Source organism: Cyprinus carpio, chromosome B6 (assembly GCF_018340385.1).
Source record: "Cyprinus carpio isolate SPL01 chromosome B6, ASM1834038v1, whole genome shotgun sequence".
Lineage (NCBI taxonomy): Eukaryota > Metazoa > Chordata > Actinopteri > Cypriniformes > Cyprinidae > Cyprinus > Cyprinus carpio.
This window is the reverse complement of record NC_056602.1, coordinates 10,724,612-10,750,196: the sequence shown is the minus strand read 5'-3', so window position 1 is coordinate 10,750,196 and position 25,585 is coordinate 10,724,612. Positions and strand designations below refer to the sequence as shown.

General features: G+C 40.8%; 1 protein-coding gene across 4 annotated transcripts in view; it reads right to left on the bottom strand.

Annotated features, from left to right (window-relative positions):
- The window catches only part of LOC109076937 (regulatory-associated protein of mTOR-like), a 128,326-nt gene that overhangs the window by 29,545 nt on the left and 73,196 nt on the right, over positions 1-25,585 (bottom strand). For 2 of the 4 annotated variants that reach the window (XM_042725671.1, XM_042725669.1), the window contains exons 15-19: positions 19,669-19,774; positions 18,263-18,377; positions 9,777-9,901; positions 9,579-9,680; positions 9,413-9,487 (exon numbers count right to left, since the gene is read on the bottom strand). In XM_042725671.1, the coding sequence (XP_042581605.1) occupies positions 9,413-9,487; positions 9,579-9,680; positions 9,777-9,901; positions 18,263-18,377; positions 19,669-19,774 (523 nt within the window). The remainder of the gene's footprint in view (positions 1-9,412; positions 9,488-9,578; positions 9,681-9,776; positions 9,902-18,262; positions 18,378-19,668; positions 19,775-25,585) is intronic. The other 2 variants (XM_042725672.1, XM_042725670.1) reach the window with 1 other exon arrangement.

Genomic DNA, 25,585 nt, shown 5'->3' with positions numbered 1-25,585 from the left:
TAGGTTTCAGAAGGGGGCTCGAGAATGCCTCCATAGTGGTTACCATGCACTCTGAATGCCGCTTGGCCTACCAACACTGTATGTGGCATAGCATGATTAAAGTATGGCACAAGGTTTCAGGGCAGCATTTGGGACTGGGCCTTTTAGACACAGACAAACACACACTTTTACATGGAAATGGGATCTCTCTCTCTCTCGCTCTCTCTCTCTCACACACACACACACACACACACACATAAACACATATACAGATATGATCCACCCTCATTTTCCACCTGAATTTAATTCACCTCATATCTTATCTACATCCACATATACACACACTGCAGGAAAGGGAGGAAGAACAAGTCTGTGGTTTCTCAGCATGACATCTGCCAAGTTAATCAGGTTTTCTCACAGGGAGCCAAATAGCAAGGCTGAAATCAGTTCTAATAGCCAAAACTTTGCTCATCCATCTTAAAGTAGCACAGATGTGCAGGAGTTCTTCAGGAAAGCCAGAAGCTCAAGAATCTTCTTGCGTTCTGATGTACGTGACTGAGATCTTCCCCTGGCATTAAGTTTTTTATTGTGAAAGAGTCATTCAATGAGTTATTATCCCTGGTATTTCATTTTATTATTATAATTTTTTGGTTATGATCTGGATTAATTTAATTTGGGAAATAAAGATTCTCAAGATGAAAATCTGTGAGTGTATATATATATATATATATATATATACACACACACACACACACACACACGCAACAACAACAATAGGTAAATTAAACACTTGAGCCCCTTTCACACTGCACGTCGGGCCCGGCAAATTGCCGGAACATTGCCGGGTCGACTTCTGTGTGAAAGCAAACACGTCCTGGGATTGTTTCCGGGATTGAACCCGGGTCGGGGACCTAGTAACATTGCCGGGTTCAGTCCCGGAACGAGCGCTGTGTGAACAAAAGCCTGATCTAATGCCGTGTCTTAGTGATGACGCGCGTTATCGCGCAACTCTTTTAGCGTGTTTTGAAGGCAGATCAACGTTCGCGATGAAACAAATATGTGCAAACTGTAACGAAGCAGAGATCAGTTAGTTTCTCACTTTCCGCGCTGAAGCTGAGATCGTTCACCAGCTTCAGTGAAAGTTAACGTGCCTAGCGTTTTCGACTCGTACATTACACGTCACACCCTGATATCACGTGTATTCACGGGACCTTTACGGGTTGTGTGTGAACGCACGCACATATTCCGGGTAATCACTGGCACTGTGAAAGTGCAAAATCTAGCGACCCGGGTACAAATGCCGGGACACATTACCCGTGTATTTGCCGGAATCGCAGTGTGAAAGGGGCTTAGGAGATCTCTGTTAAAATGGTATTGCAAATGGCAATCCTTTAAAGAAACACTTTAATAATACAATTTTGCCATTCACTTATGTTGCTGTAAACCTAGCTTTCTTTCTTAGTGGTAAAAGAAGAAATGAAGATTTTTACAGTCACCATATTGTATACAGTGTCTTTCAAGCTCCAAAAAAAAAAAAAACAATAGTTCCTACATCATAAAACATCTTGTGTGCTATAATCCAAGTATACTAAAAAAAAGAGTGGTTCCCAACCATGTTTCTGGAGTCAGCATTTCAGGTCTTGGTGTCTCTACTAATGAGCTGAATTAGATGTGTCTGATTAAGGAGACATGCAAAATGTGAAGTGATGGGGTGACTCCAAGAACGTAGTAGGGAGCCATTGTTCTAAAGTATGCTAAGGAACAGCTTTAGCCCTATTCGGACAGTTATTGTCTCTCGTGGGCATCTCTAAAAATAAACTTACATGGCACCTCAGTGATAAAACTCATGGATTCAGATGGTGGTTTATTCACAGTGGAGTTATGTGATGCTACAAACCTGGGAATGCACTGCTCACGTGGCGTGAGCATGATTGTCTGCTGCAAATAAAATATCATATGCTTGGAATAATAAGGCGTAATGGTTAGAGAGTCGGACTTGTAATCCAAAGGTTGCGAGTTCGAGTCTTGGGCCAGCAGGAATTGTAGGTGGGGGAAGTGAATGTACAGCGCTCTCTCCACCCTCAATACCACGACTGAGGTGCACCGAACCCCCAACTGCTCTCCGGGTGCCACAGGATAAATGGCTGCCCACTGCTCCGGGTGTGTGTTCACGGTGTGTGTGTGTTCACTGCTGTGTGTGTGCACTTTGGATGGGTTAAATGCAGAGCACGAATTCTGAGTATGGGTCACCATACTTGGCTGTGTCACGTCACTTTCACTTTTTAAATCTTCTGTTTAAAAATAGGTAAACAGATGCACTATAGCTGAAATGGTTTTCTGTCTTGCATGTTATCTCTCAAAATGATGGATGTCAGGTAAGTTAATGTCAAGTTAATGCAACCTCTTATTTACATAAGGTAAACATAAAGCTGCTTGGTTTATATTTTTATGTATATAATTACATATAATACATATTTTAAAATTGTATTGCATAGTGTTGCTACCATAATAATCAACCATTTCAAATGTTTATATGCTTTTCTTCTATTTCTTGCTTTTGTTCTTAACAGTTCCTACTTGCTGTGGTGGAGCAGTTATAAAATATTGTTCTTGTAAATACTTTCCAGCAATTTCAGTAATAAATATGCATGCAAATGACAGAAAAGTGCAACCATTACCGTACAATGTTCGGCAATGGTCAAAAAGGATTTAAACAGTGAATTTTGAATCTTTTTCTTCTTGTAAACTCAGATATGTAGATTTAGACAACAATTAAATTACCACAGGACCTTGGTGTTTGTCAAAAAACAGTAGGCAATTTGGCCGGGGATTTTTATGAGGGTGGTAGTGGGAGAAAAACACCAGCATTCTGAATTAGGATGGCAATAAACAGCCTAACTACTATAGATGTTGAAAAATGCTTGCATCTCCTTAAGAAACAGTTACCATCCGAATTTGGCCAAACAGGCAAAATTATCAATGAAAAATGGCCTTTAGCAAGCATTGCTCATTGGTACAATGAGATTTTAGAGTAAGTGGGGCTTCCTTGCACAATGCTGCAGAAACAGAAAAGAGTAAATGACAAAATGTAGTGCCACTTGTCACAATCACAAACCGGTTAAAACATTTTAAGCCTGCCACTTTGTTGCATGGTGTTTGATTAGAACAGTGTTTAATAAAAAGGCTGCAGAAAACTTATATACTGTACAGTGTTGGGTGTAACTAATTACTAAGTAAATATTTACTGTAATTTAATTACTTTTCCCTTGAAAATAAGGGATTACTCTTATTTTTTCTGCAATTTAATTACAGTTTCTTCTTATGCAACTGAACTTAACCATCCTATTACCCTAGGGGTCAGTTTAACCCAATTAAATGTTTAACGTCTGTAAATACATTTTTGACATCATTTTTATTTATTTATTTATTTTATCAATTTGACCCCAGGCTCTTTTAGCTGTATAAAACATAAGTAACATCAACATTTTACACACATTTGTTTTAGGTGTTATTGAGGTCACTATAACATGGTATATAACAACAATTTTATATGTTCATAATATATATTGTGACGCATGTCCTGAGCACTCATCAGCGTCGCCCTGGAAACCAAGGAGAAACACCTGCGTGCACTCAGCATGGGCTGGCCGGCCACAGCTGAGGCTTATTATGAGACAGATACAAAAGCCGCACACACTGGTGAGACATGTCTCCAGAAGACTCCTAAATTCACCCTCCGGGGCCTTTATTGAATTCCACTTGTCGTGTGACTCTTCACCCCGTTACACTGGTGGAGAATGCGGGCATAATTTGGGAAGAATCACCAACAAGCCAACCCCCCCAGCATTGAGTTTGCCCTGGTCTACGACTGTCCCTTACCATCGTTGATTTTTCCCCTTTCTTTTTTTTTGTTTCTTGCAGGCAGCTGCTCCTCCCCAGCCATGGAGGGTTTATTGAAATATCTCACCGAGTTGAGCATCTGCCAACAGCAGATCATGCAGCATAAGGCTGCCCGCTAGGGAGAATTGGAGCGAGAGATCGCCGCGCTTCGTTCTGCCGCAGCCCAACGAGTTCCACTGTCAGATCCCCGCATTCAGGCTATGCAGTTGCTGCCGAAGATGACCGCGCACGACGATGCAGAAAATTATTTGCAAATGTTCGAGGCCATCGAGACCCGGGAAGGCTGGCCACGGGAGGACTGGGCATGCGTGCTGGCACCGCTCTTGACAGGGGGAAGCACAATGCGCATTTTTTTCAATATCACCGGCTTTGAGCGATTCCTATGATGAGCTGCGGAAAGAGAACCTGGCCTGGGTGGGGCTTTCACCCATTTGCGCGGCCCAGTTGTTCCATGACTGGGAATATAAGGCCCGGTTGCCAGCCCGTGCCCAAGCAGCCGAACTCATCCATCTAGCACATCATTGGCTGCTCGCCGAGGTCCCACCGCTGCCCAGGTAGTGGAGCGAGTAATAATAGATCACCTGCTACGAACCCTTCCACTTCGGCTGGCAGCAGGCATGCTGAACCCGCACACCATCAGTGATCTTGTGGAGGCCATCGAGTTGGCGGAGACGGCCCAACACCACGAGGCTGGGGAGTGAGCACTGCCTTTCCCCCAGAGGGTGAACCAGGAGCGACACACGCCGGAGGGCATCTCGCGACCAGTAAGCAGGCCGGCGGGTCCCAGCCCACAGGACGAGCCTATGCCCACGGAACCACCCCGCTTGCCAAGTCGGGCCTGGCTGGCAGGCTGCGTCGTCCACCACGAGCCACCGGCGGGGGTGCCGCGGATGAAAGTAAAAGTTAATGGACAACTCTTCCAAGCCTTGTGCAGCCTACCGTGTTGCCCCCGTGGGTGGAGTCCCGGGCTCTCTTGCCCATCACCTGCTCATCGTGTCACCATCTCGGCCGCCCCAGGCACCTGGCCCAACGAAGTGGGGATCGTGAGGGACCTCCCTGTCACCGTGCTGCTTGGGAGAGACTGGCTGGGGTTCGACCGGCTGCTCGCCACCGCCACTCAGCCTGCCAGCCCTGCCAGGAACCGCCGAAACCGGAAGTCGACCCGAGGGCCGCGGCGGCGCCCCGGCTTGCTTGCCTCAGACAGCACCAGAGATGGTGAGTTCCCCTCCCAAAATACTAACCTCTACTTTGTGTCCCAACAGGTGTCGGGAGGGGGGGCGTTTGCAAAGGAACAACAAGGGGACGATCGGTTAAAACATTTCCATCCCCATGGAGATATTGACTTATCAGGGCACCCCGTTCATGTCCCGGCTAATGGCTGATCTCTGTCGTCTCCTGGAGGTTAAACAGCTGAAGACCACAGTTTACCACTCCCAGACTGATGATCTGGTCGAGCGATTCAACCAGACGTTGAAACAGATGCTCCGTCATGTGGCTGCAGATGACAAACGGGACTGGGACCAGATGTTACCATACATCCTCTTTGGCATCAGAGAAGTCCCCCAAGCCTCTACTGGGTTCACCCCCTTTGAGCTCTTGTTTGGACGGCAGCCTCGTGGCCTGTTAGATGTTGCAAAAGAGGCATGGGAACAACAGCCAGCCACCCATCTGTCCACCATCGAACACGTTTGGGAGACGAGGGAACGGATTGACAGGGTCATACCATTAGTCCAGGAGCACCTCACGAAAGCACAGCAGGCCCAGCAGCGCCAGTACAACAGGGCAGCCCAACCACGGGAATTCCATCCGGGGGATCATGTGATGGTCCTAGTCCCAACAGCCGCCTGTAAATTCCTTGAGACTTAGCAGGGGCTCCAGCCACTTTCCAATGAATTATGGATATCCTGTTGAGGCCCCACCAATCCTACATGGCCGCCTACTTGGATGACATCATCGTGCACTCGGAGAGCTGGGAGGACCACCTGGAGGGTGCTAGTGGAGCTACGCCGGGCTGGACTGACCGCCAACCCCCGGAAATGTCATCTGGCCCTCTTTGAAGCTAAGTACTTGGGCTTCCAGGTGAGCCGTGGCCTTATCAAACCTCAGGAGAAGAAAGTGGCAGCGATCCTCTCGGCGCCGCGGCCCACCTCCAAAACCCAGGTACGAGCCTTTTTGGGGTTGGCGGGGTACTATCACTGCTTCATCCCTAACTTCTCCTCCTTAGCAGCTCCCCTGACAGACCTGATAAGGAAGGGGCAGCCAGAGAAGACTCCCAGGGGACCCACCGAAGACGAAGCATTCCGGCGAGTGAAGGCGACACTCACCTCGGAGCCGGTCCTCCGAGCCCCAGACTTTAATGTCCCTTTCCTGCTGCAGATGGACGGGTTGGGAGCCGTTCTCTCCCAGGTACAGGATGGTGAGGATCACCCGGTGATCTACATCAGCCGAATGCTGTCTCCAGCAGAGCAACGATACGCCACCGTAAAGAGGGAAGCCTTGGCCATCAAGTGGGCAGTCCTGGAGCTCGGGTATTATCTCCTTGGCAGAAAGTTCACTCTTGTCACTGACCATGTTCCCTTACAGTGGATGGCCCGGACCAAGGACACAAACGCAAGACTGTCCCGCTGGTTCCTGGCGCTCCAGGACTTCCACTTCGTCGTGAGATATCGAGCGGGGACGACCAACGCGGACAGACTCTGCCAGATTTGGGCAGCTCATCAGCATCACCCTGGAAGGAGAAACACCTATGCGCACTCATCACGGGCTAGCCGGCCACAGCTGAGACTCATTAAGAGACAGCTACAAAAGATAGCTATTCACCCTCCGGGGCCTTTATTGAATTCTATAGACTGTAGAACATTTATACACAATAGAATAGTTGATTTAACATCAAAATTTAAAGACTTACCTTAAAATGCATGCTTTTTCTGTACGCTTCTCACTTTAAATACTTTATTATTTAGAATATTGGTAACACTTTAGTGTCCAATTCTCCCTATTAACATGTTGGTTATTAGCATGAATATTACTGGGATATTGGCTGTTTATTATTACTTAAAAAGCACATATTAATGTCTTATTCTGCAAGACCTTATTCTAAATCCTTAATCCTACCCATTTCTTAAACATAACTACTTTATGTATTAATGAGCAGCAATTAGGCGTATATTGAGGCAAAAGTTACTGTTAATAATTAGTTAATAGTGAGAATTGGACTCTAGTCCAGAATAATTTATGTGGTTACTTAAAAGAATTAAAAGAATTGTTTCATGTCTATCCTTGTATCATTTACTTGTCAAGGTTGATATAGGATTTAGAAAGTAATTAGTAATAAGTAATTAAATACTTTTTGGGGAGACTAATTTATACATTAATCTAATTACACTGTTGAAGATGTAATTAGTAACTAGTAATTAATTACTTTTTCAGAGTAACTTACCCAACACTGATACTGTATAAGGCTTATTATTTGTATAGAGTATTTTTGCCTTTTTTTTCACTATAAGCTATGCATGTGAAAGAGCTGTATAAACATTGTTCAAAATATCTCCTTTTATGGTCTACAGAAGATCATGGCACCATTAAGTAATAGGAGTTTGGTAAGACACGAAAGTGAATAATTGATGACAGTTTTTGGGTTAATTAAAACTTGAGAGAGTCATACTGCTGACAAAAGCCTTGTTCTTCCTTTCCTTTCCTTTTATTTACAGACATTACAGAGGAAACAAAAACAGATTTTGCAGGGGAAGCACAAAAAGTTAGTAAAGTAAATGAAAGAAAGAAAAATTGTGTCTGAGCAGCTGTTACTGTAGGTAAGGAAAACAGTAATGAGAGACACCAGTAAGAATGAGGGCTACAGCAACCAAGGAGGACATTAACGTTTATGATTTCTATTAAAGCTACTGATCTTTTACTTAAGCATTCTTAGAATGAAACCATTTTACTTTAAAATTGAGGTATAAGTGCCATACAGCATGGATACATATGCAACATGCATTCAGAAATTTTATTCATCAATTTTAAATTTGGCTAGGAGTCAGTGGTAAGGTCATAAGGACATTCTAGGATTTCCCTCTATCTTCTGTTCTGATGGAGCCATGACCTGGCTCAGATTATGTCACCGGTCTTTCTCCCTGCAGCGGTCCTAGAAACCAGTTTTAATAACAGTTCTGAGATCAGCTCTACGATATCTTTATGTGACGAACAGACTAAAATTTTTATAATTCACTGAAAATCTTGCATTCCACCATTGCTCGTCAGGCCTACTGTGCTCACAAAGGCTGTGTTTGCTATGGTACACTGTACACTGTTTAAAAAAGTATAAAATATGCAGTTTTATTTTGTGCCATTATGCAAATATGTCTTTAGTTAGTCCAATCACATAATGAGTCAATAAAGATTGACTGGGATACAGTATTTTAAAGTGTGCACTTGCTTATGGCACACACTGACAAATCGAGCTAGTTAATGCATACATTTGCATATTGTGCAGACTACAGAGCATGGAGAAACAGCATACTGTAGAAACACTGAGTAGTACTATGCAGTATGAAATCTCTAACAGAAAGAAAATTAAATAAAACAATGCATTTCAATCTGTTTTTATGCAAATCTATTAAATTGAGTTATATGAACTACTTTTATAGCGCTTTTTTGTCCTTTTTGACAGTGAGAGTTAATATCTAGTTGTGTTGTATGCCAAAGGCATAATGTTCTGCTTTTTGTGTTCTATGGAAAAAAAAAAGAACACAAAAATAATGATTGAACAACATGGAGTACAGGTGAGGTGAACTATTCCAAACAATCTGTCTCAAAGTTGAGACTGACTGCACACCAAACTCCAAAAAATCAGTGTGTCTGTGAGTCTACCTGGGTTTAACTTATAGGTTGTGATAAGCCCCACTGCTGACATATAATGTCAGTCCTAGTTTGACACAGATGCATCCTTTAACTCATTTCAATGTGCAATTTAATTTCTCAAAATCCTACCAAGAATAACCAGGGTATGACACAAATTTCTCTAGATACAACAGATGAAGCAGGTAAGTTCCACTATCTATGAGGCTTGTCTTGTTTTAATATCATCCACCTGGAAAAATGAAAAGTCACTGGGACTATAATATTATTTGGTTTAGTCTTATCAGTTTTGCAATCTGAAACGAAGAGGCTTAACTTCTTTTTTTTTTTTTTAAGTTTTCATAAGATTTTCAGTCTGTCCACATACAGAAAAGAAGAAGGGATGGAACTAATATTAATCACAGGAAATTGAAAAGCATAACTGAAAAAATATAAATGCATCTAACATAAGCAAGCTAATTATTAACCTGTTATATAAATTATATGCATACCCCAAAATAGCAAAAGTTCCAGTTAGGATAATAAATACTGTACATTCACACAAATATTGTCCAACACAAATAATTATGAAATAAACACAACTGCCAATTTGTCTTATATAACAACAAACTAAAGAATTTGGAAAGAGACCCACAAAACTACAACTAATATAGTGACCAACATTCTACTTTCGTACCAAAGCACCCATGGGCGTCTCTAAAGTCCCGCGTCATGCAGGAAGATTGGAAACTCCGACAGCTTTTTCCAAACACTGGCCAAGCAGAGTAGACAGGGGAAAAGAAACTCAGATGACAGCAGAAGAGCGGTATTCGCACAGAGAGTGTATGAGTCTGAAAGCAAACCTCGTGTAGTGGGCAGCATGTCGGACAGCCCCTGCCACGCTGTGACCATTTCTGGATTCCTCTGGTCAGCAAAGTTCTTCCAAATTCGCAAAGCTCCATCATCTGCACAAAAAGTGGCATGGAGCAAGTCAGCACAGAAAGTGACAAACATGAGAACCGATCAAAGTGTACTTTAACATGAATGGTAGGTGAACTGACCAGTGCCAGTGAGGAGGAGAGAGCAGTCATGCCCATTAAGGTACTCCATAGCTGTAATGCGTGTGTATCGTGGGTTCCCATTGTAGAAATAATCCAACCTCTCTCCTTTCTCCCAGTCCCAAAAACTGTTCAACACATACAATAGTTCGTAATTACATACGTAATAGTTCACAATGCCTCTCTATGCACATCTAGCTAGACTGATAGTTTGAGTTCAGGAAGAATATGAGCATAACTGACAAGTAGGGTTGCAAAAAGATGGAAAACTTTCCAGGATTTTTTGGAATCTTCTAGGGATTTTTGGAAAGTTTCCAGAAATTTACTGGAAATTTTCCACCCCTTTGCAACCCTACTGACACGTATAACTAACACATGAAATACATGTCAAAAATGAACAGATAACATTACAAAATACAGGCATGTGATCAGATAGAGCCAAAAAAATATGTAAAATCTGACCACGCTCACAAGCCATGTCCCCAGCATTTATTATTAAAAATATATATTTTAGCACATTATAATATATATCTTATATTGTAGTAATACATACTATTGACCTTCAAAAAATAAAAAGCAGCATTTAATAATCATGATAACAATATAATATATTACAATAAAGTACTATAATATATTTGTAATGATTCATCACTATGGCTGGGATCCATTTGCAGTTTTATTTGAGAAGTAGTCGTACAGGCAGAGGTCAAAACACAGACAAGGCAATATAGCAGAGCAGGCTGAAGAGTAAACATTAAACAGGCATGAAATTGGGGCAGGCAGCGGTCCAATAGAACTAATCCAAAAACCATAGCAAAAGTCCAAAAGGGAGGCAGAAGTGGATCAAAAATGTTAGACAGGCAAGATAACAACAAAAGACAGTAATCAGTAATGTCCACAAAGGTAAAACAAGACTTTGCAAAGAACCCAGGAGAAAGCTAACTATAAATAGCCCAGAAAATACTGTTCAGGTGGAGCGGATTAATTAGTGCCAGGTATGGGGCTGATGGGAAATGTAGTGAGACAGGGAAAATCAGTACTCTGGTGATGGAGACCTCTGATGGCCCAAAGAGGGAGCCATGGAAGTGCTCTCTGTAACAATATTATAGTAAAGTATATAGAATTGTTATTGCGCGACTCTCCCGGAAAATCGAAAATGGGCAAAAAGGCGGGAGCTGGTTGCTGAAGCCATGCCCACCTAGCGCAACGGCATTCTCAACAGCGCAATCTACCTGTCACTCAAGTGGCCACGCCCTTAATTATGCAGAACCTTAAGGCTTAATATAATTTAAACAGATGAGTTATAAAAAAAATTCACCCCCCTCACAGTTGTCATGAAGGGCAAAATTAGCTATATAGACTAAAATCATTTTTTGAACCCGGCTGTAAACATGTTTTTTTTCTGCTGTAAAGTTGGGCATTTTAACATGAGGAGTCTATGGGACTGACTCCCTTTTGCAGCCAGCCTCAAGCGGCCAGTCGATGAATTACAGTTTTAGTCACTTCCTTATTGGCTTCACGAGAGAGAGCGGGAGGTTGCCGCTCGGTCTTTACACAGTTTTTTTTTTTTTTTTTTACCACTTTCATGCATGATGAATAACATTTTAGATTTTTTTTAGATTAATTTCTCTCTCTCTCTCTTTTTTTTTAAAATCTTATACAAATGGTTGAATGGTATCATTGTTTCCACAAAAAAATCTTAAGTAGCAAAACTGTTTTTAACATTAATAATAATGAGAAATGTTTCTTGAGCAGCAAATCAGCATATTAGAATGATTTCTGAAGGATTATGTGACGCTGAAACTTCTCTTTGTAAACAACAGCAGATTTATAAACATTTTTAATGAAGAATGTTGCGTTCCCAAATGCAAATTAAAGCAGCTCAAACCAAGCGCAGCTAGCACTAAAAGTGAATCGAACCTAAAAACTGTACTCTAGGGGGATTTATACTTTCGCCTGGCTCCGCGAGCCTCTGCTGACTGCACATGCACCTTCCCAAAAGGACAAGGCTTTTATACTTGTCACGTTCGCCATTGCACTATTCTTTGAAATGACAGGGGTTAACGAGGAGTAAATGCCCTTTAAAACCATCGGGAATCACTGGTGCGAATAAGTAATTTACGGTACAAGTCTTCTCGTGTGATGAATGAGTTGATGAATTAATAATTTCTTTATGTACAAATTTAAAACAATCTTAAACTATTTCGCATCAAACACAAGACAACTTTAAGCAAATAGTGTATAATTAGTATTTAAATGAATTCTAATTCCATTTTATACAATAAAAATAAGACGTACTTCCAATAAAAAGCCTTGGACAAACTATGCATTGTTTTCCGTCAAAGCATCAAATACAATGGAGTTTGAACTTCACATCAAACTACTTCTGTTTCACACAAATGCCAGCACAGATAAAATCGCCCTGAACTCATGCATCTTCAGATGCATTGCTACATGGAATATTACAGAGAATGCCGTCCACACCACCACGCGAAATGAATTCGCGCGCACTCAAAGCAAACTTCCGGCAACACCATGATGACTTCATATTTGCTGCATGCACCCAAATGAACTTGCGAACACGTAGAGTATAAATCAGCCTTAAAAGGTTAGTTCACCCAAAAATGAAAATTAGCCCTTAAATTACTCACCCTCAAGTCATCCTAAGTGTATATGACTTTCTTCTTTCAGATGAATCCAGTCGGAGTTATATAAAAAGTTGTCTTTGATCTTTCAGGCTGTTTATTGCCACTCAGCGAGTGTTGCATGCATCAGTCCAAAAGAAGTTAAATAAAAAGCGTGAATCCATAAAAAAAAAAGTGTCTCACACGGCTCCGGGGGGTGAACAAAGTCCTCGTGTAGCGAATCGATGCATTTCGAATATCCATATTCAAAACTTAGTAATCACTTTAATGTAGCTTGCTCCAACAGTTGTACATGGAACCAGCTCCAGGTGATGTATGAGCCCTTCCAGAAGTCCATTAGCGAAGGGAACATGCGATGTCACTTCACGGAAGTGATTTCCATTTGTGATCATGTGATCTGCGGTTAGGAGATCTTGCGATGCTTTTTAAAGCAAAATTGGGGTTGATTTCAAGTTCACACCCCTGGACTCATTACCAGACAAATTAAAGATTCGATCGGGAGAATGGTTGAAACATGAGCCGAATTCCACAGAAAGGCAACAGTATGTTGTAAATCAACTCCTAGCACCACAGTCTGAAGCAAGATAACCAACCAACTCTTTCACAGAACAGCTTTCAACATTAACACCATTAGAACAATTATTGACAATTTCAGTTCGGAGAAGAGATTGTCAAATTTGGGGCAATTAATCCAGATTGATGGTCAAAGAGATGCACAGCCTTAACATCACATGTAAACCCATGATAGTAATCATGATCACATGGATTGACTTCCCCTACCTACAAGACAAGAACCAGACTGAAATTCCTTGAAGGGGACCTTTTAACCTCTGGTCTCCACAGAACGTTCTTATGTCAGAGAATGGCATAAAAACTTTCTTTTACAGATGTAGATGCACCAAAATGAACTCAAAAAAGACTTATAAGGGAATATCAGTCCATTGCTTAACTCCATATCATATATGAAACCCACGCATTTGACTATCATGTTTCTAATCACTTATTGGGTATGTCTTTTTAATAACTATTGAATAGCTTAAGTATTCATATTCATGTTTAGTATGTGTGTGTTCGATTCTTCTTGCTTGAAACATTTCTGATCATCAGTTATTTGTCAAATGTATCATATTCTTATCATAGGAATCATGTCCAAAATTATACCCTGCAAGAGCGGGAAAAGTCGGACCACATGATTGATAAGATAACATATGATTCATGAATGGGTAGGACAAACATCGCAAAACCCCGAGCAAAGACAATATCTAACTGGTCAAGACAACATTTGAAGTATGGCCGAAAGGCCAGTTTAAATACTCAGTACACCATGAAATTTGGCTTTTTAGTTTTGGCTTTTAGCTTTTGCTTTTAGTCATGCTTTTAGTCATCACTTTTAGCGTTCTTCGAGCGCTGTTCCAGCGTGCTTCGGCCTGCATGCCTGCTGCTACTTAGCCACGATGAGAAGAAACACCACCTAGTCTAGTCAAACTTTACTTCTATTCTTTTACTTTAGTTTCTTTTCTTTTCCGTTGAGATTTCGTGTCCTGAGTTAAGTTTTGTAACGTTGTGTCTCCAAGTCTGACCTCGCGTCCCAAACTAAAACCACAACAAACCCACAAATTTCCACACAGTCAGCCTACGCCCAACCATGGGCTTCCCAAGACGTCACTTCAACGACTACTGAACTTCCAGCCAATCAGCAACCTCGGGAAATCCCCTTTTCAGCAACAACAAAGGGAACCCCCTTTACACAGGCAAAGCAAGTAACTTACCTCCAGACTCTGATCTAAACTGGTGTACCTATCTAATATAATTTTAACCTCATTGAGGAACTCAATGTGAGGTTTAATTAAGTGATTGATGGTTGTTCATGTCTATACAATTTCACGTATTGCTGTAAACTTGGGATTACACATTTTCATTCTCTTAAACCCATTCTTTCCTAACTTTATATCCTCCTGCAACTTGTGTGAATGTGTGAGTGTGTGTGCTTATGTGTTAGATTAGTTTATATGTCGTAGATTTATCTAATAAAGCCTTATTCATACTGAAAAGAGAAGTATCTTGTGTTTTGTGCTTACAAGTTAATGTCTTAAACTGCCGATCTTGTTACTGTCCTAATTAATAGTGTTTTCACTATACTTTGGATATCAATATCCATTGCAGAGTTGATGTTATACAATTGTTCAAATTCCCTTTATGATTCCCTTTCAGCGTAGCGTGACAGAAGACCCAACCCGAAACAGTATAAATTGCATGCCCTCCATTTGTTTTTCCGGTTTTCCTCAGTTCTTTTTCTTTCCATTGTGTGTGATGGATCCCCTCCTTCGCCCCGAATACCTCCTCCTCCTGCTGGACTGTTCAGGATCATGGCAAGCCTCACCAACTACCTAGACCATGCGTACAGAGCGCCGTTGTCCGAGGATGGTCCCCGAGCATATTTTGCCACCTTCGTGGAGTGGACACTGGCGAGAAATGGATCTAAGTTCCCACCTGTTCCCAGGGATTGATTGCCAGTGCCACTTCCGACCCAGAGCCCAGCCCACCATCTCCCCGATGTGCGGAGCGCATGCCCGAGCCCGCCACTGACGGAGAGCCAGAGCCCGCTTTGACCCACGAGCCATCGCCTCATACAGCGACAGAGCTGAGGATCGCCACGGAGCCAGACGCCGTGAAATCAGACCAGGTGTGTGAGCCGGCAACACCGCCTGCCACAAGGGAGAAGGACATGGACAGGGTGAGCGCTGTAGACTGGGAATCGGAACTGGAAGTTGAACTGCCCCCTCTTCTTTCTCCATCGTCTTCGCTGGTCCCGTCCAGCCCTCCTTCGTCCTTGGTTTCCTCATCCAGCCCTGAGGGGGCTTCCAATCCTCCAGTGCCTGCTCCTAGAAAGTGTCCTCCAGTGCCTGCTCCTAGAATGCGTCCTCCAGTGCCTGCTCCTAGAATGTGTCCTCCAGTGTCGTCTGGCAGCCCCTCTGCTCGCCCTCAGCCCACCATCTTTACGGTGCGAGCTCCACGGGACTGCCATCCTCCAGCGTTGCCGGGGTCGGAGTCTCCCTCACCTCCGCCTCCAGCTTCCGAGGCCTGGACTCCACCTCGGCCCGTTGAACCATCGGCTCCACCATGGCTCCTAGCTCCCTCCTCTCCGCCGTGGCCGGCAGTACACAAGCTCCGCCTGGCTCCCTCGTCCCTCCGGCTCCACCTTGGTCTGGCGTCGACCATCCTGCGCCTTGGGACTCCACTTCTCTGGCTTCACCTCGTCCCTCCTGTCCCTCTGGCTCCGTCAGGCTCCTTCATCCACTCGGCTCCAACTCAGTCCTCTGTTGCTCTGGCTCCACCGCGGCCTCCTGGATCCACATCTCCCCATCGGTTGCCGGTGCCATCGGTTCCGCCTAGGACCTCCGTATCCTCCCCGTCTCCCTGGCTCTTTGGCTGTACGTCTCCGCGTCGGGCTCCTCCACCTGCTCAGCCACCGTTGGTCGGCCCCCTGGAGTCGGCGGCCATTCCTCCTCAGTGGCTCCTCCCACCGTCGGCTCCAGCTTGGGCTGTCATTATGGCTGTGGCCTGGGTCCTGCTGGGCTCCTCCTGCTCCAGGTCCCTCCTGTCTCCTCCCTGGCTCCTTCCTCCGTGGTCTCTGTCTGCTGGCCCCCTCCCGGGGGTCCGTCCTCCACCGGAACCTCCTCCCAAGTTCCCACCCAAACTTCCCTCTGTTGTTTCTACGGTGTGAGATCGCACCTTCCGGGAGGGGGGAGTAATATCACACCCCGGACTCATTATGTGTGTTTTTGCCCCTGTGACCCAGTTTCTGTCTCCCGTGGTTGGATAATTTGATTCCAGGTGTGTCTAGTTTCCTCCCCATGTGTTCCATGTCCCCGTTAATTTACTCATTCCTCTCACCTGTGTTTCCCCAATTATCTTATGTATAAAGTTCCTAGTCTGTACAGTCTGTGTTGGTCAGGTCTACAAGTCAGTACGTGTGTCTTCCTCCTGTGTTCCATGTTGGATTTACCCCTGTGTTGGATTGATAAAGACTCTCTCGATTATTCGCAACTTCGTGTTCCTTCCGGCAGTGTAGCGTGATACAGAGTGAATAGAATAGGCTAATTAAATTTGTCTATTTTAATGTAAGACTAAATATTTTCTTCAGTGATAGAAATATGATTTAAGATGGTAGTGCAAGCAAGTCTAGTTAGAAAAAGTTTAAAAGTAAATAAGACACAATTAGAAAATATTTGAATAAAATAATAATAATAATAAGAAAAACCTACAAACAACAAACTACAAAGCACCCAAACTCCAAATAGCCAAGGGAGTTCCGAATGCTTATACGAGACAGAAATGCCCTACACCCTTCAAAAAACACACTTCAAGGGCTCTGACCTTCAAAGGTAGTAGGGCATAGGGCATTGGTTCGCCGGTTAGCAATGTCAAATTCCCACTGCCATTCATAAAATGTCACCGGTCGAGTAACAAGTTTCAGCACTGATTCTACTCGCGTTTGGTGCTTTGAATCATTTGAACGCTTTCAACTGTCCTGCAGATGGTGCCGCGAGCTCGTGCAGCACACTCAGGACCATTCCGTCTATGATGTTTTTGCAGTTTATTTAGGTAATAGCTTAAGGCCATTTGCATGATTTCAATCATCATTCAGTAACCACCATCCCCCACCAAAAAAACAAACCAAAAAAAAAAAACCTTGGATCTACGCCAATCACATGGGTCATCCCTCAGAGGTCGGAAAATATAGAAATCCATATTTATATGGAAAAATCACATCCTTGGAAATATATGTTCCAATATATGTTACACATATGAGCAATATGGCTGGCTAATATTGCTAACTTTTGTTAAAAATTATCAGGGCATGATTTTCAGTAGAAAGGAGGAGTTATATTTAATCATTTTCATTTATTTGCAACAATGTACCAATACATGGTATCAAATGGTAATATTTACCACTTATATTTTCAATTTTAAGCATGTACAGCACAACAGAGATAGCCTGAACATTTCTGAGTGATGAAAAAAAAAAGATTCAGTGCTTAGATAAAATTTGATAAAAAAAAATAAAAAAAACATGGCTTCACATACTTTAAAACTCCACAAGTGTTTTTATAAATTAGGTTAAAAACAGTGACAGTATTAAAATATTGGTCTTGGCACACTCATATTCTCAAATTGTAACAGAGAAGAGTGGGCAAAGATAGCCTAAATATGGCATCCTATGGTCATTAGGAGGTCATACTACAATAGAAAAATTACAATGCTGTCTTAATTTATTTTTCTTCATTTAAAAGAGTTAAACCCTCAAGCTTTTAATTTCGCAGAAAACAACAGGTTTACAAAAATATGCTACAGAATTCTAGTGATATACAGGAATAAATATAAAAACAGAAATGGTGGAATGTGAAAATAAAGCATAACTGGCACACACTGTTTCGTATGAGCACAGTACCATGCTTTGATTTGAAATAATATGCATATAGAATATGCAGAGAAATAGATAATATACTTATTAAACTAAAATTCAGGCCTTTGGATGTTCAATATTAATTTGACTGATAGATGCTTTGTCAAAGCAGTGACACAAAATAACAAGAGATTTTTAAAGTTATTATGAGAGAAGGGAAACTATATTTTCAGTTTATTAGCTGGGGCAGATTAGACTGTGGTGGGCCAGCAGAGTCTGAGTAATTAATGGGAAACATTGTTCTATGTGCAGTACTGTGAAAAGTGATATTTGTAATGTCCAAATGTTAATATGGTCTTATGCTTGCTTATGCATGCTTCTCTTTTAAAGTGTTTTGATTGTAGATGAATGTGGTTGTGTATGTTAAAGTCACTCACCAGATTGAGTCTTTATCAGCTACAGCGATGCAGGGGTTAAATGGATGAAACTTCACCACTGATGGAACACCTGGGTTTCTGTTGATGAAGATCTGATCATCTAACCGTGTCACTCCTAAAACCACAAGAGGGATAGATCAGTTAGAACAGGTTTAATTAGTGAAATGTTGAGGTTTACTTATGACCACAGCAGTCTTTTGGTTTACAAGTTTTTGAGGAAAATGAATAAGGATGACACTACTGAACTTCAGTGTGAGAACTGCAGATCATAGAAAAAATATGCATGAAGGGAACTCAGAGGGAATTCAGGATTTGATTCAGTTCCTCCAGCTAGACTGAATGAGGGCAGTCCCATTCTCGGCTTGAGAGAGGAGGATGGCAGAGAGAGTGATGAAAGGAGAAAGACACACGATTGTGAGCAGGATCCTCCGCTCTGACGCAATCAGTCCTGCGCACTTGTGTGTGTGCGTGCCAGCACTGACGTAAGCATGTTAGCCATGCCGTTTGAGACTCCGCTGATTTCAGACAGGGAGCCAAGCACATTGCTTTCTTTTAAGCTCGGGGCTTTCAAACAGAAAAACTACAGTATATAACTGGTTCACCCAGTTCCACTTGTGAAATCCACATTATATTATTTTACCATTAAATTATTATTGTGAAATTTCCCTGATAATATTTATGCAATTATGTCCTCTGTATTTGATCAGCTGTTTAGATTTAGAATTAAATGCCAGATTTGCTATTGAGTACCATGCCTTGTTTTGAAAAACTTTTATTACTTTGATTAAATGACAGCCCTTTAAACACACTAAGTTATATCGCAAGTTTTATTTTTAGAATCTATATCCACTGAAATATTAAAAATAAACAAATAAATTGGGCACTTTTTTATTTTTTGGGGTGGTCTGTGCCCCAGTATTGATGAAAGGCTAGAAACATTCCTGCTGTAGACTTGAGTGAAATGATATTAACATCTGTAACATTTGCTAAATAAAATATATGAAAGTTAAAGTGAAGTGACGTGTGGCTAAGTATGGTGTCCCATACTCAGAATTTGTGCTCTGCATTTAACATATCCAAGTGCACACACACAGCAGTGAACACACACACACACCGTGAACACAGACCCGGAGCAGTGGGCAGCGGGCCTTGCTCAAGGGTCTCACCTCAGTCGTGGTATTGAAGGTGGAGAGATCGCTGGTTATTCACTCCCCCCAACCTACAATTCCTGCCAGACCTGAGACTTGAACCCGTGACTTTTGGGTTACAAGTCTGACTCTCCATCTAAGACCACGACTGCCCCCATGCCCACATATATTTATATGTATATGTCATGAGCATATATGACTAGAACTGGCTAAATTGAGACAGCAAATTCATGCAGTTTTACAGCTGGAAACCAGTACCTCTTTGAGTGATGCATTGGCTTTGTCTGTGTACTTGTGCATTGCGTAAGAATCTCCACTCTCTCTCCTTATGAACCTGACTCTCCGAATCATGCTCCTCTGGAATCTGAAAGAGAAGAAATAATTAAATTTTAAATGATGTAGCACAGACAGAGTCAACCTGTTTAAAACCAAAAACATTCAAATGCACACATGCACCTGGGTTTGACAGTTGTGAGAACAGAAACTCCAGAGACTGTAATTGTGTAAAGTCAAATTACCTTGATAAAGTGCTTTAAACAATAAGGATTGTTTCAAAGTAACTTCAAAAGTAATAAAAAGCGGAAAATAACAGAACCAAGGATGCAAACTTCAAGAAACATGATAATAAAGGCTGACAGTTTTTTCTCTCTAAAAAAGCACCTCAACTGTAGTCCCTATCTCTCTATACTTTCACATGTCTGTTAAATTTCTAAAAAGTGTGACTGATGTTCTTCCTCTCCCCAAACTCTGCCTCTCCATTTGTAAGAATGAGAAAACCACAAAACAAGATAAAGTATTCAATTCATGCACACATAGAGATGAAGCCCTGAGAGAGAAAATCACAGCCCCAGCTAATTAGCCCTGATCGATCCAGTCTTCCAGATAGGAGCTCCAGGGAAGAGCAGATCCCATGCCGCAAGCCTAAGTCCATGCTGCTCAAGCAGGGTAAGAAATCTACACCTGTCTCTCTACCTGGAGCTCTGGGGCTCCATATCAACCTCTTAATGAGGATCAATAATTTGTTTTTCCATGGAAATGAAGCAGTGAGCTTGTACATGTGATTACTTGCTCAGCTGGGACTGTTAATATGTCAGAGTTAATGGTCACTTCTAGAGCGATTATTATTCCATCGCATGCAAACACTCACACACAATCAAGCCACCAGCAATATGCACTTATCACACCCATCACTCTAATAGACTGGAATAGAGTTCTTCTCTCAAGATGGATTTTTCAGTTTGCACTCAAAGTGCTTTTATCTTTGTATTCCATTTTGCACATTTAAAACTAATGCCCAGACTGCTCTCTGTTTAGTACACATTCTGAATTACTGCACACATGAGTTGTATATGCTGTTCCTTTTTATCAAGGAACCCAAAGAACACTTGCTTTGTTATGAACTGTTGTAAGTAGAAGTTGAACAATATGGATTTTTTTTTAATGACCGATCCATTATGATATTTAGAGAGCAGGGTGGCTGATAACTATATATAATACAAATAGATAAATCTGTAATATAATATAATGACACACAAAACTGATTAAATAAAATACAAATATTTACACAATATTTAATAGAATATATATACCTGTATAATACCAGTGTTGGGAAGTAACTAGTTACATGTGATGGAATTGCGTAATTTAATTACAAAATAAAAGTAATTGTAATCAGTTACATCTGATTTGTTCCTACACACTACCACATACAGATTTAATTGATTTTTTTCATGAATTGCATGCTTATTCGATAACTCTTTTATTTCCTATATGGGTTTATGTATAGCTGTGCTTCATTTTTTCAACAGTTTTTTCCAATGCATTGTTAGATTCCAGACAGTGTTTCTTATAGCTAATAAAATATTTCTTGTTATGATTTTAAATATGCATTTAACGTCAGAATGATCTCGAAGTAAGTCTGATTTTTTTGGTGGTTGTGCTTCAAAGTGGACATTGGATGCCCATCTTCCATAAGTTTACCTTGCTCTGTTCACAGCAGCTCATTTCGTATGGAAGCATATGGGTAGCAAAATTCATTTTGAAATGTAATTTGCAAAATGGCAATGCAATATGTAAAATGGCAATGCATTTTTTTTATTTAAATTTTCATTTTCCCATACATATGTGCAACATTTTTTTGCAAAATGAAAATTCAATTATGTAATTTAATTTGCCATTTCCTACACTAGTTTTAATATGTAAATTAAAAACATATTTCAACGCTTTATAAGTTGCAAAATTAAAATTAAATTGTATTATCCAAATTGTTTAGATGTTTAACATATCCAAGCAAAAACTGTAGCAAAATGATCATTTAAATTACATTTTTTAAAATGCATTTAGACTTGCTGGTAGGACACTTGGGATTGCATTTTCATCGTGCTACCGCAAGATACTGTAAATGTAGAAAAATGCAGTGTGAATTTCGAAATGCATTCTGTGCCAAAGGTGCAGCAAAATGTTTGCAAAAAAGATGATTTAAATGTCGTTTATGTTTATCTTAAATGCATTGAAACTTACACATAAGACGTTTGAATTCCATTTTCATTAAATATCCTGCGATAATGAAGTTAAAGTCAATGTTGATTTGAAAATGCATTCTGAGCCGATCATGCCCCCTACCTATCAATCATCAATACCAAGCCGGGCATCAACATCAACAACAACAAAATATCAACAATCAACATAAACATACACTAACATCCAATGTCTCCTTTAAAATTAAAATATTATAATCTTTATTCAAGTGATAAAGAATTTGTAGTAGGAGTACTAAGATTACTACTGTAAAATTAACCTGGTTTATGTTTGAAAATGATTAACAGTTAAAAACATTAGAAATTTAGAAAAGTAATCAAATGTAATCAGTTACATTACTTTAATAAAGTAATTGAAAAGTTACACTTCTTATTACATTTTAAGTAGGGTAACTGTAACATATTACATTTCCAAAGTATCCTTTCCAACACTGTTTAATACATAGACAAAGTCTTATTTTGTAATTGACTCGAGTAAACTATATTAATTATTCTGTAATTACATAATAATCATCAAATTAATTATTAGAAATCCATTTTTTAAAATGTGGACTCATCTGAATAGAGCACACATTTTCACTGTCTTTTTGACTATCTGAGATGAGCTCTGGCCCAGAGAACCCGACGGCATCACTGCATAGAATTGATGTACTGTATAGCTTTCTCCAAGAGTAAGAGTGTTTCAGGTTGCATTTTTTGATGCAGCAGCAGACTGTTTTAAGTGAGAGCAGTTTTTTGAAGTACTCCTGAGCCCATGTGGCTATATTTAACAACACACCACAACGGTTTCTTATGAGGGCAAGCACGTTCAACTGAGGTGGCGCCCAGCAATACACTTTCAGCCTGTCATGTCACGGTCGATGGAACAGTTGCTGACCTCTGTGCCTGTCTTGTTAAGGAGAATATTCATGAACTTTCCCTGTTTCTTGATGGACGGCTGTAGAATCTTCAGAGGTGGCGGCATCCGCTGCAGAATCTCCATGGGCCCGTTCTTCGTACGTCGCTTTTTACATCCGAGATCAAATTACTAATCCAAGATGATATCATTGTGCTAATCAGGATCTGGCTAATTTGGTTCGAGCGCACCTGTTGTTGATGATTAGTATGGCTGGATTGAGTTATGAGATAACTGTGCGTTCATGGTTTAAAAGGGGTTATTTATTTATATTTATAATTATTTATATTCACAATTTCTTATATTTGTACAGGCTTTACATTTTTATTTCCATGTAGCAATAAACAATTCATTTAATTTCATCTTTGACACAGATCTCTTACGTGACAACATTAATTAAATTTTCTTAAGGGTCAAGATCAAGTTATCTGCATCTCCTGCACTCCATCAAGCCACTCCCATAATAGCTGTCATCACGATGCAATGCACGACTCTACATTATCTGTATAGCATGTGTGTAAGCCTCTAATACAATTATGAAGTAATTATTTTATGACAAATAAATAAAGCTAAATTTCTGACAATTTCATGTGTCACACTTTATTAGTGTCTGTGGTGTTACGTTGATAACGTGCAGATCTGACATTTTAATCAAAATTTTGATAAATACATATTATTATTTCCAAAATGTCCCCTGATCTTGATGTCATGATGGTCATTCAGCCTCTATTTTAGAAAAATCTGGATTAGGCTGATTTGTCCATGGTGTTACCATCTGTGGCGTTACTGTCTTTCCTGGTAACACCACTAACTCTATGAAGTCTGTGGTGTTGTATTACATCTGTGGTGTTACAGTACTTCAAAATGTATTTGAAATTTCTTTCCTCAGAGCCATTTAATCTTATAATTTAAAGTTTTTAGACTGTAAACTGTTTTAATATTTTAGAATAAAGACTATAAAGGTACCGCAGATCATTTTTGCTGTCTTTTTGAATATGCATTTTTTTTTAAAGAAACTATTCTCCTTTGGCAGAAATAGGGGCCAAGATGAACAATTAAACATTTATTTTAAAAACTGAAAATTGAATGATCAATGAAACTGAATCATTAAAGTAATTAATTAATTTATTAATTATTATCTAAAGTTGCATATCACTGCTCATTTTAGAACAAACCAAAATTTTACTTCAAATATTGGTAACACCATAGACATAATAAGTGGCTGTGTCACCAGTGCTTGATTGATATTATTAAAAAATCAAAATATTCTTAAGCTTCTACTAATGGATATAACTGTCATGGTTATGATCTGTTTTGGTGTAGTTTCTCGGTCTCCATTATCCTGCCTAGTTAGTTTCCATGGTTTTTGACTAATTAGCCCCACACCTGTTTCTGTTTCTCCCTGATTACGTTCCCAGTATTTAAAGCCTGTGTTCTCCATTATTCCTTTGTCTGCTATTGATGTTTTATTCGTTTGGATTTGTGTTTGGTTGTGCCCTTTTTCTCCTGTGGATTATTAAAAGAACATTGTGTGCTTTGTTTTGCATACCCAACATGTGACAATAACATTTTAGATGCACATCAATATATTTTATTATAAAACAAACAAACAAACAAGCATTTTTACAAATTCTGCCTCTCATTTGCCAACCCAATTGAAGAATGACCGCTATATTATATTTAAATTAATTTTTAAATGGTTATTATTTTAAAATTATTGTCCCTGGATCAGTAGGATACTATTGTAACAAAGTAAAGGTGGCTGAGACAGATTTTAAGTATCAATTCTGTATCAATTAATGCAATCTAATCCTGTTTACATGAAATAAGTCTGCTCCCGAGCAGGTTTAAGCTTATGGACCTGTTGCTAAGACAGCAAGTCCGGGATGAGCTTCGAAGAACCAACCAATCCAAGATGATGCCTAATCATCAACAATCGACGTATGAAGAACGGGCCCCAGAAGTGTCAGTGGTATCAACTTATAAACTCTTGTCCTGTCCTGTAATGGCTATGGATGCCATCTGTGAATTCTCTGACTGTCCTGTAATGGCTATGGATGCCATCTGTGAATTCTCTGCCTGTCCTGTAATGGCTATGGAGGCCATCTGTGAACTCTCTGCTTGTTCTGTTCCGGCCAAGAAGGCTGTCTGTGAACTCTCTGCTTGTCCTGTTCCGGCCAAGGAGGCCATCTATGAACACTCTTCCTGTCCTTTCACAGCTACGGAGGCTGCTTATAAACTTTTCTCCTGTTCCGATCTAGCCAAGGAGGCTGCCTATGAACTCTTAGTCCTGTCTGTCACAGCCAAGGTAACTGTCTGTGAATTTCCTGACTGTTCTGTTGCGGCTGCAAGAGCCATTCTGGAACTCTTAAACCTGCCTGTTGCGACCAAGGCTTTAAATTTACTTTTTCCCTGCCCATTTAACCCTATCATGTCCATAGGGGCCGTTAACGAACCTTTTGTCTGCCCTGTCACGAGCCCAGAGACCACTAATAAACTTTCGGTCTGTCTAAATACTGCTAATGATCCTGATTTTGAACTTTCTGTCAGTCCAGTTTCAGTCAGTAAGTCTGATGTTGAACCATCTGTCTGTCTAGTTTCAGCTAATGAGCCTGATTGTGATGTGTCAGCCTGTCCAGTTTTAATCAATGCATTTGACTTTGAACTATCTGTCTGCCCAGTCTTGAGTAATATGTCTGATGAACTTTCTGTCAGTCCTGTTTCAGTTTCTGATCTTGGTTAT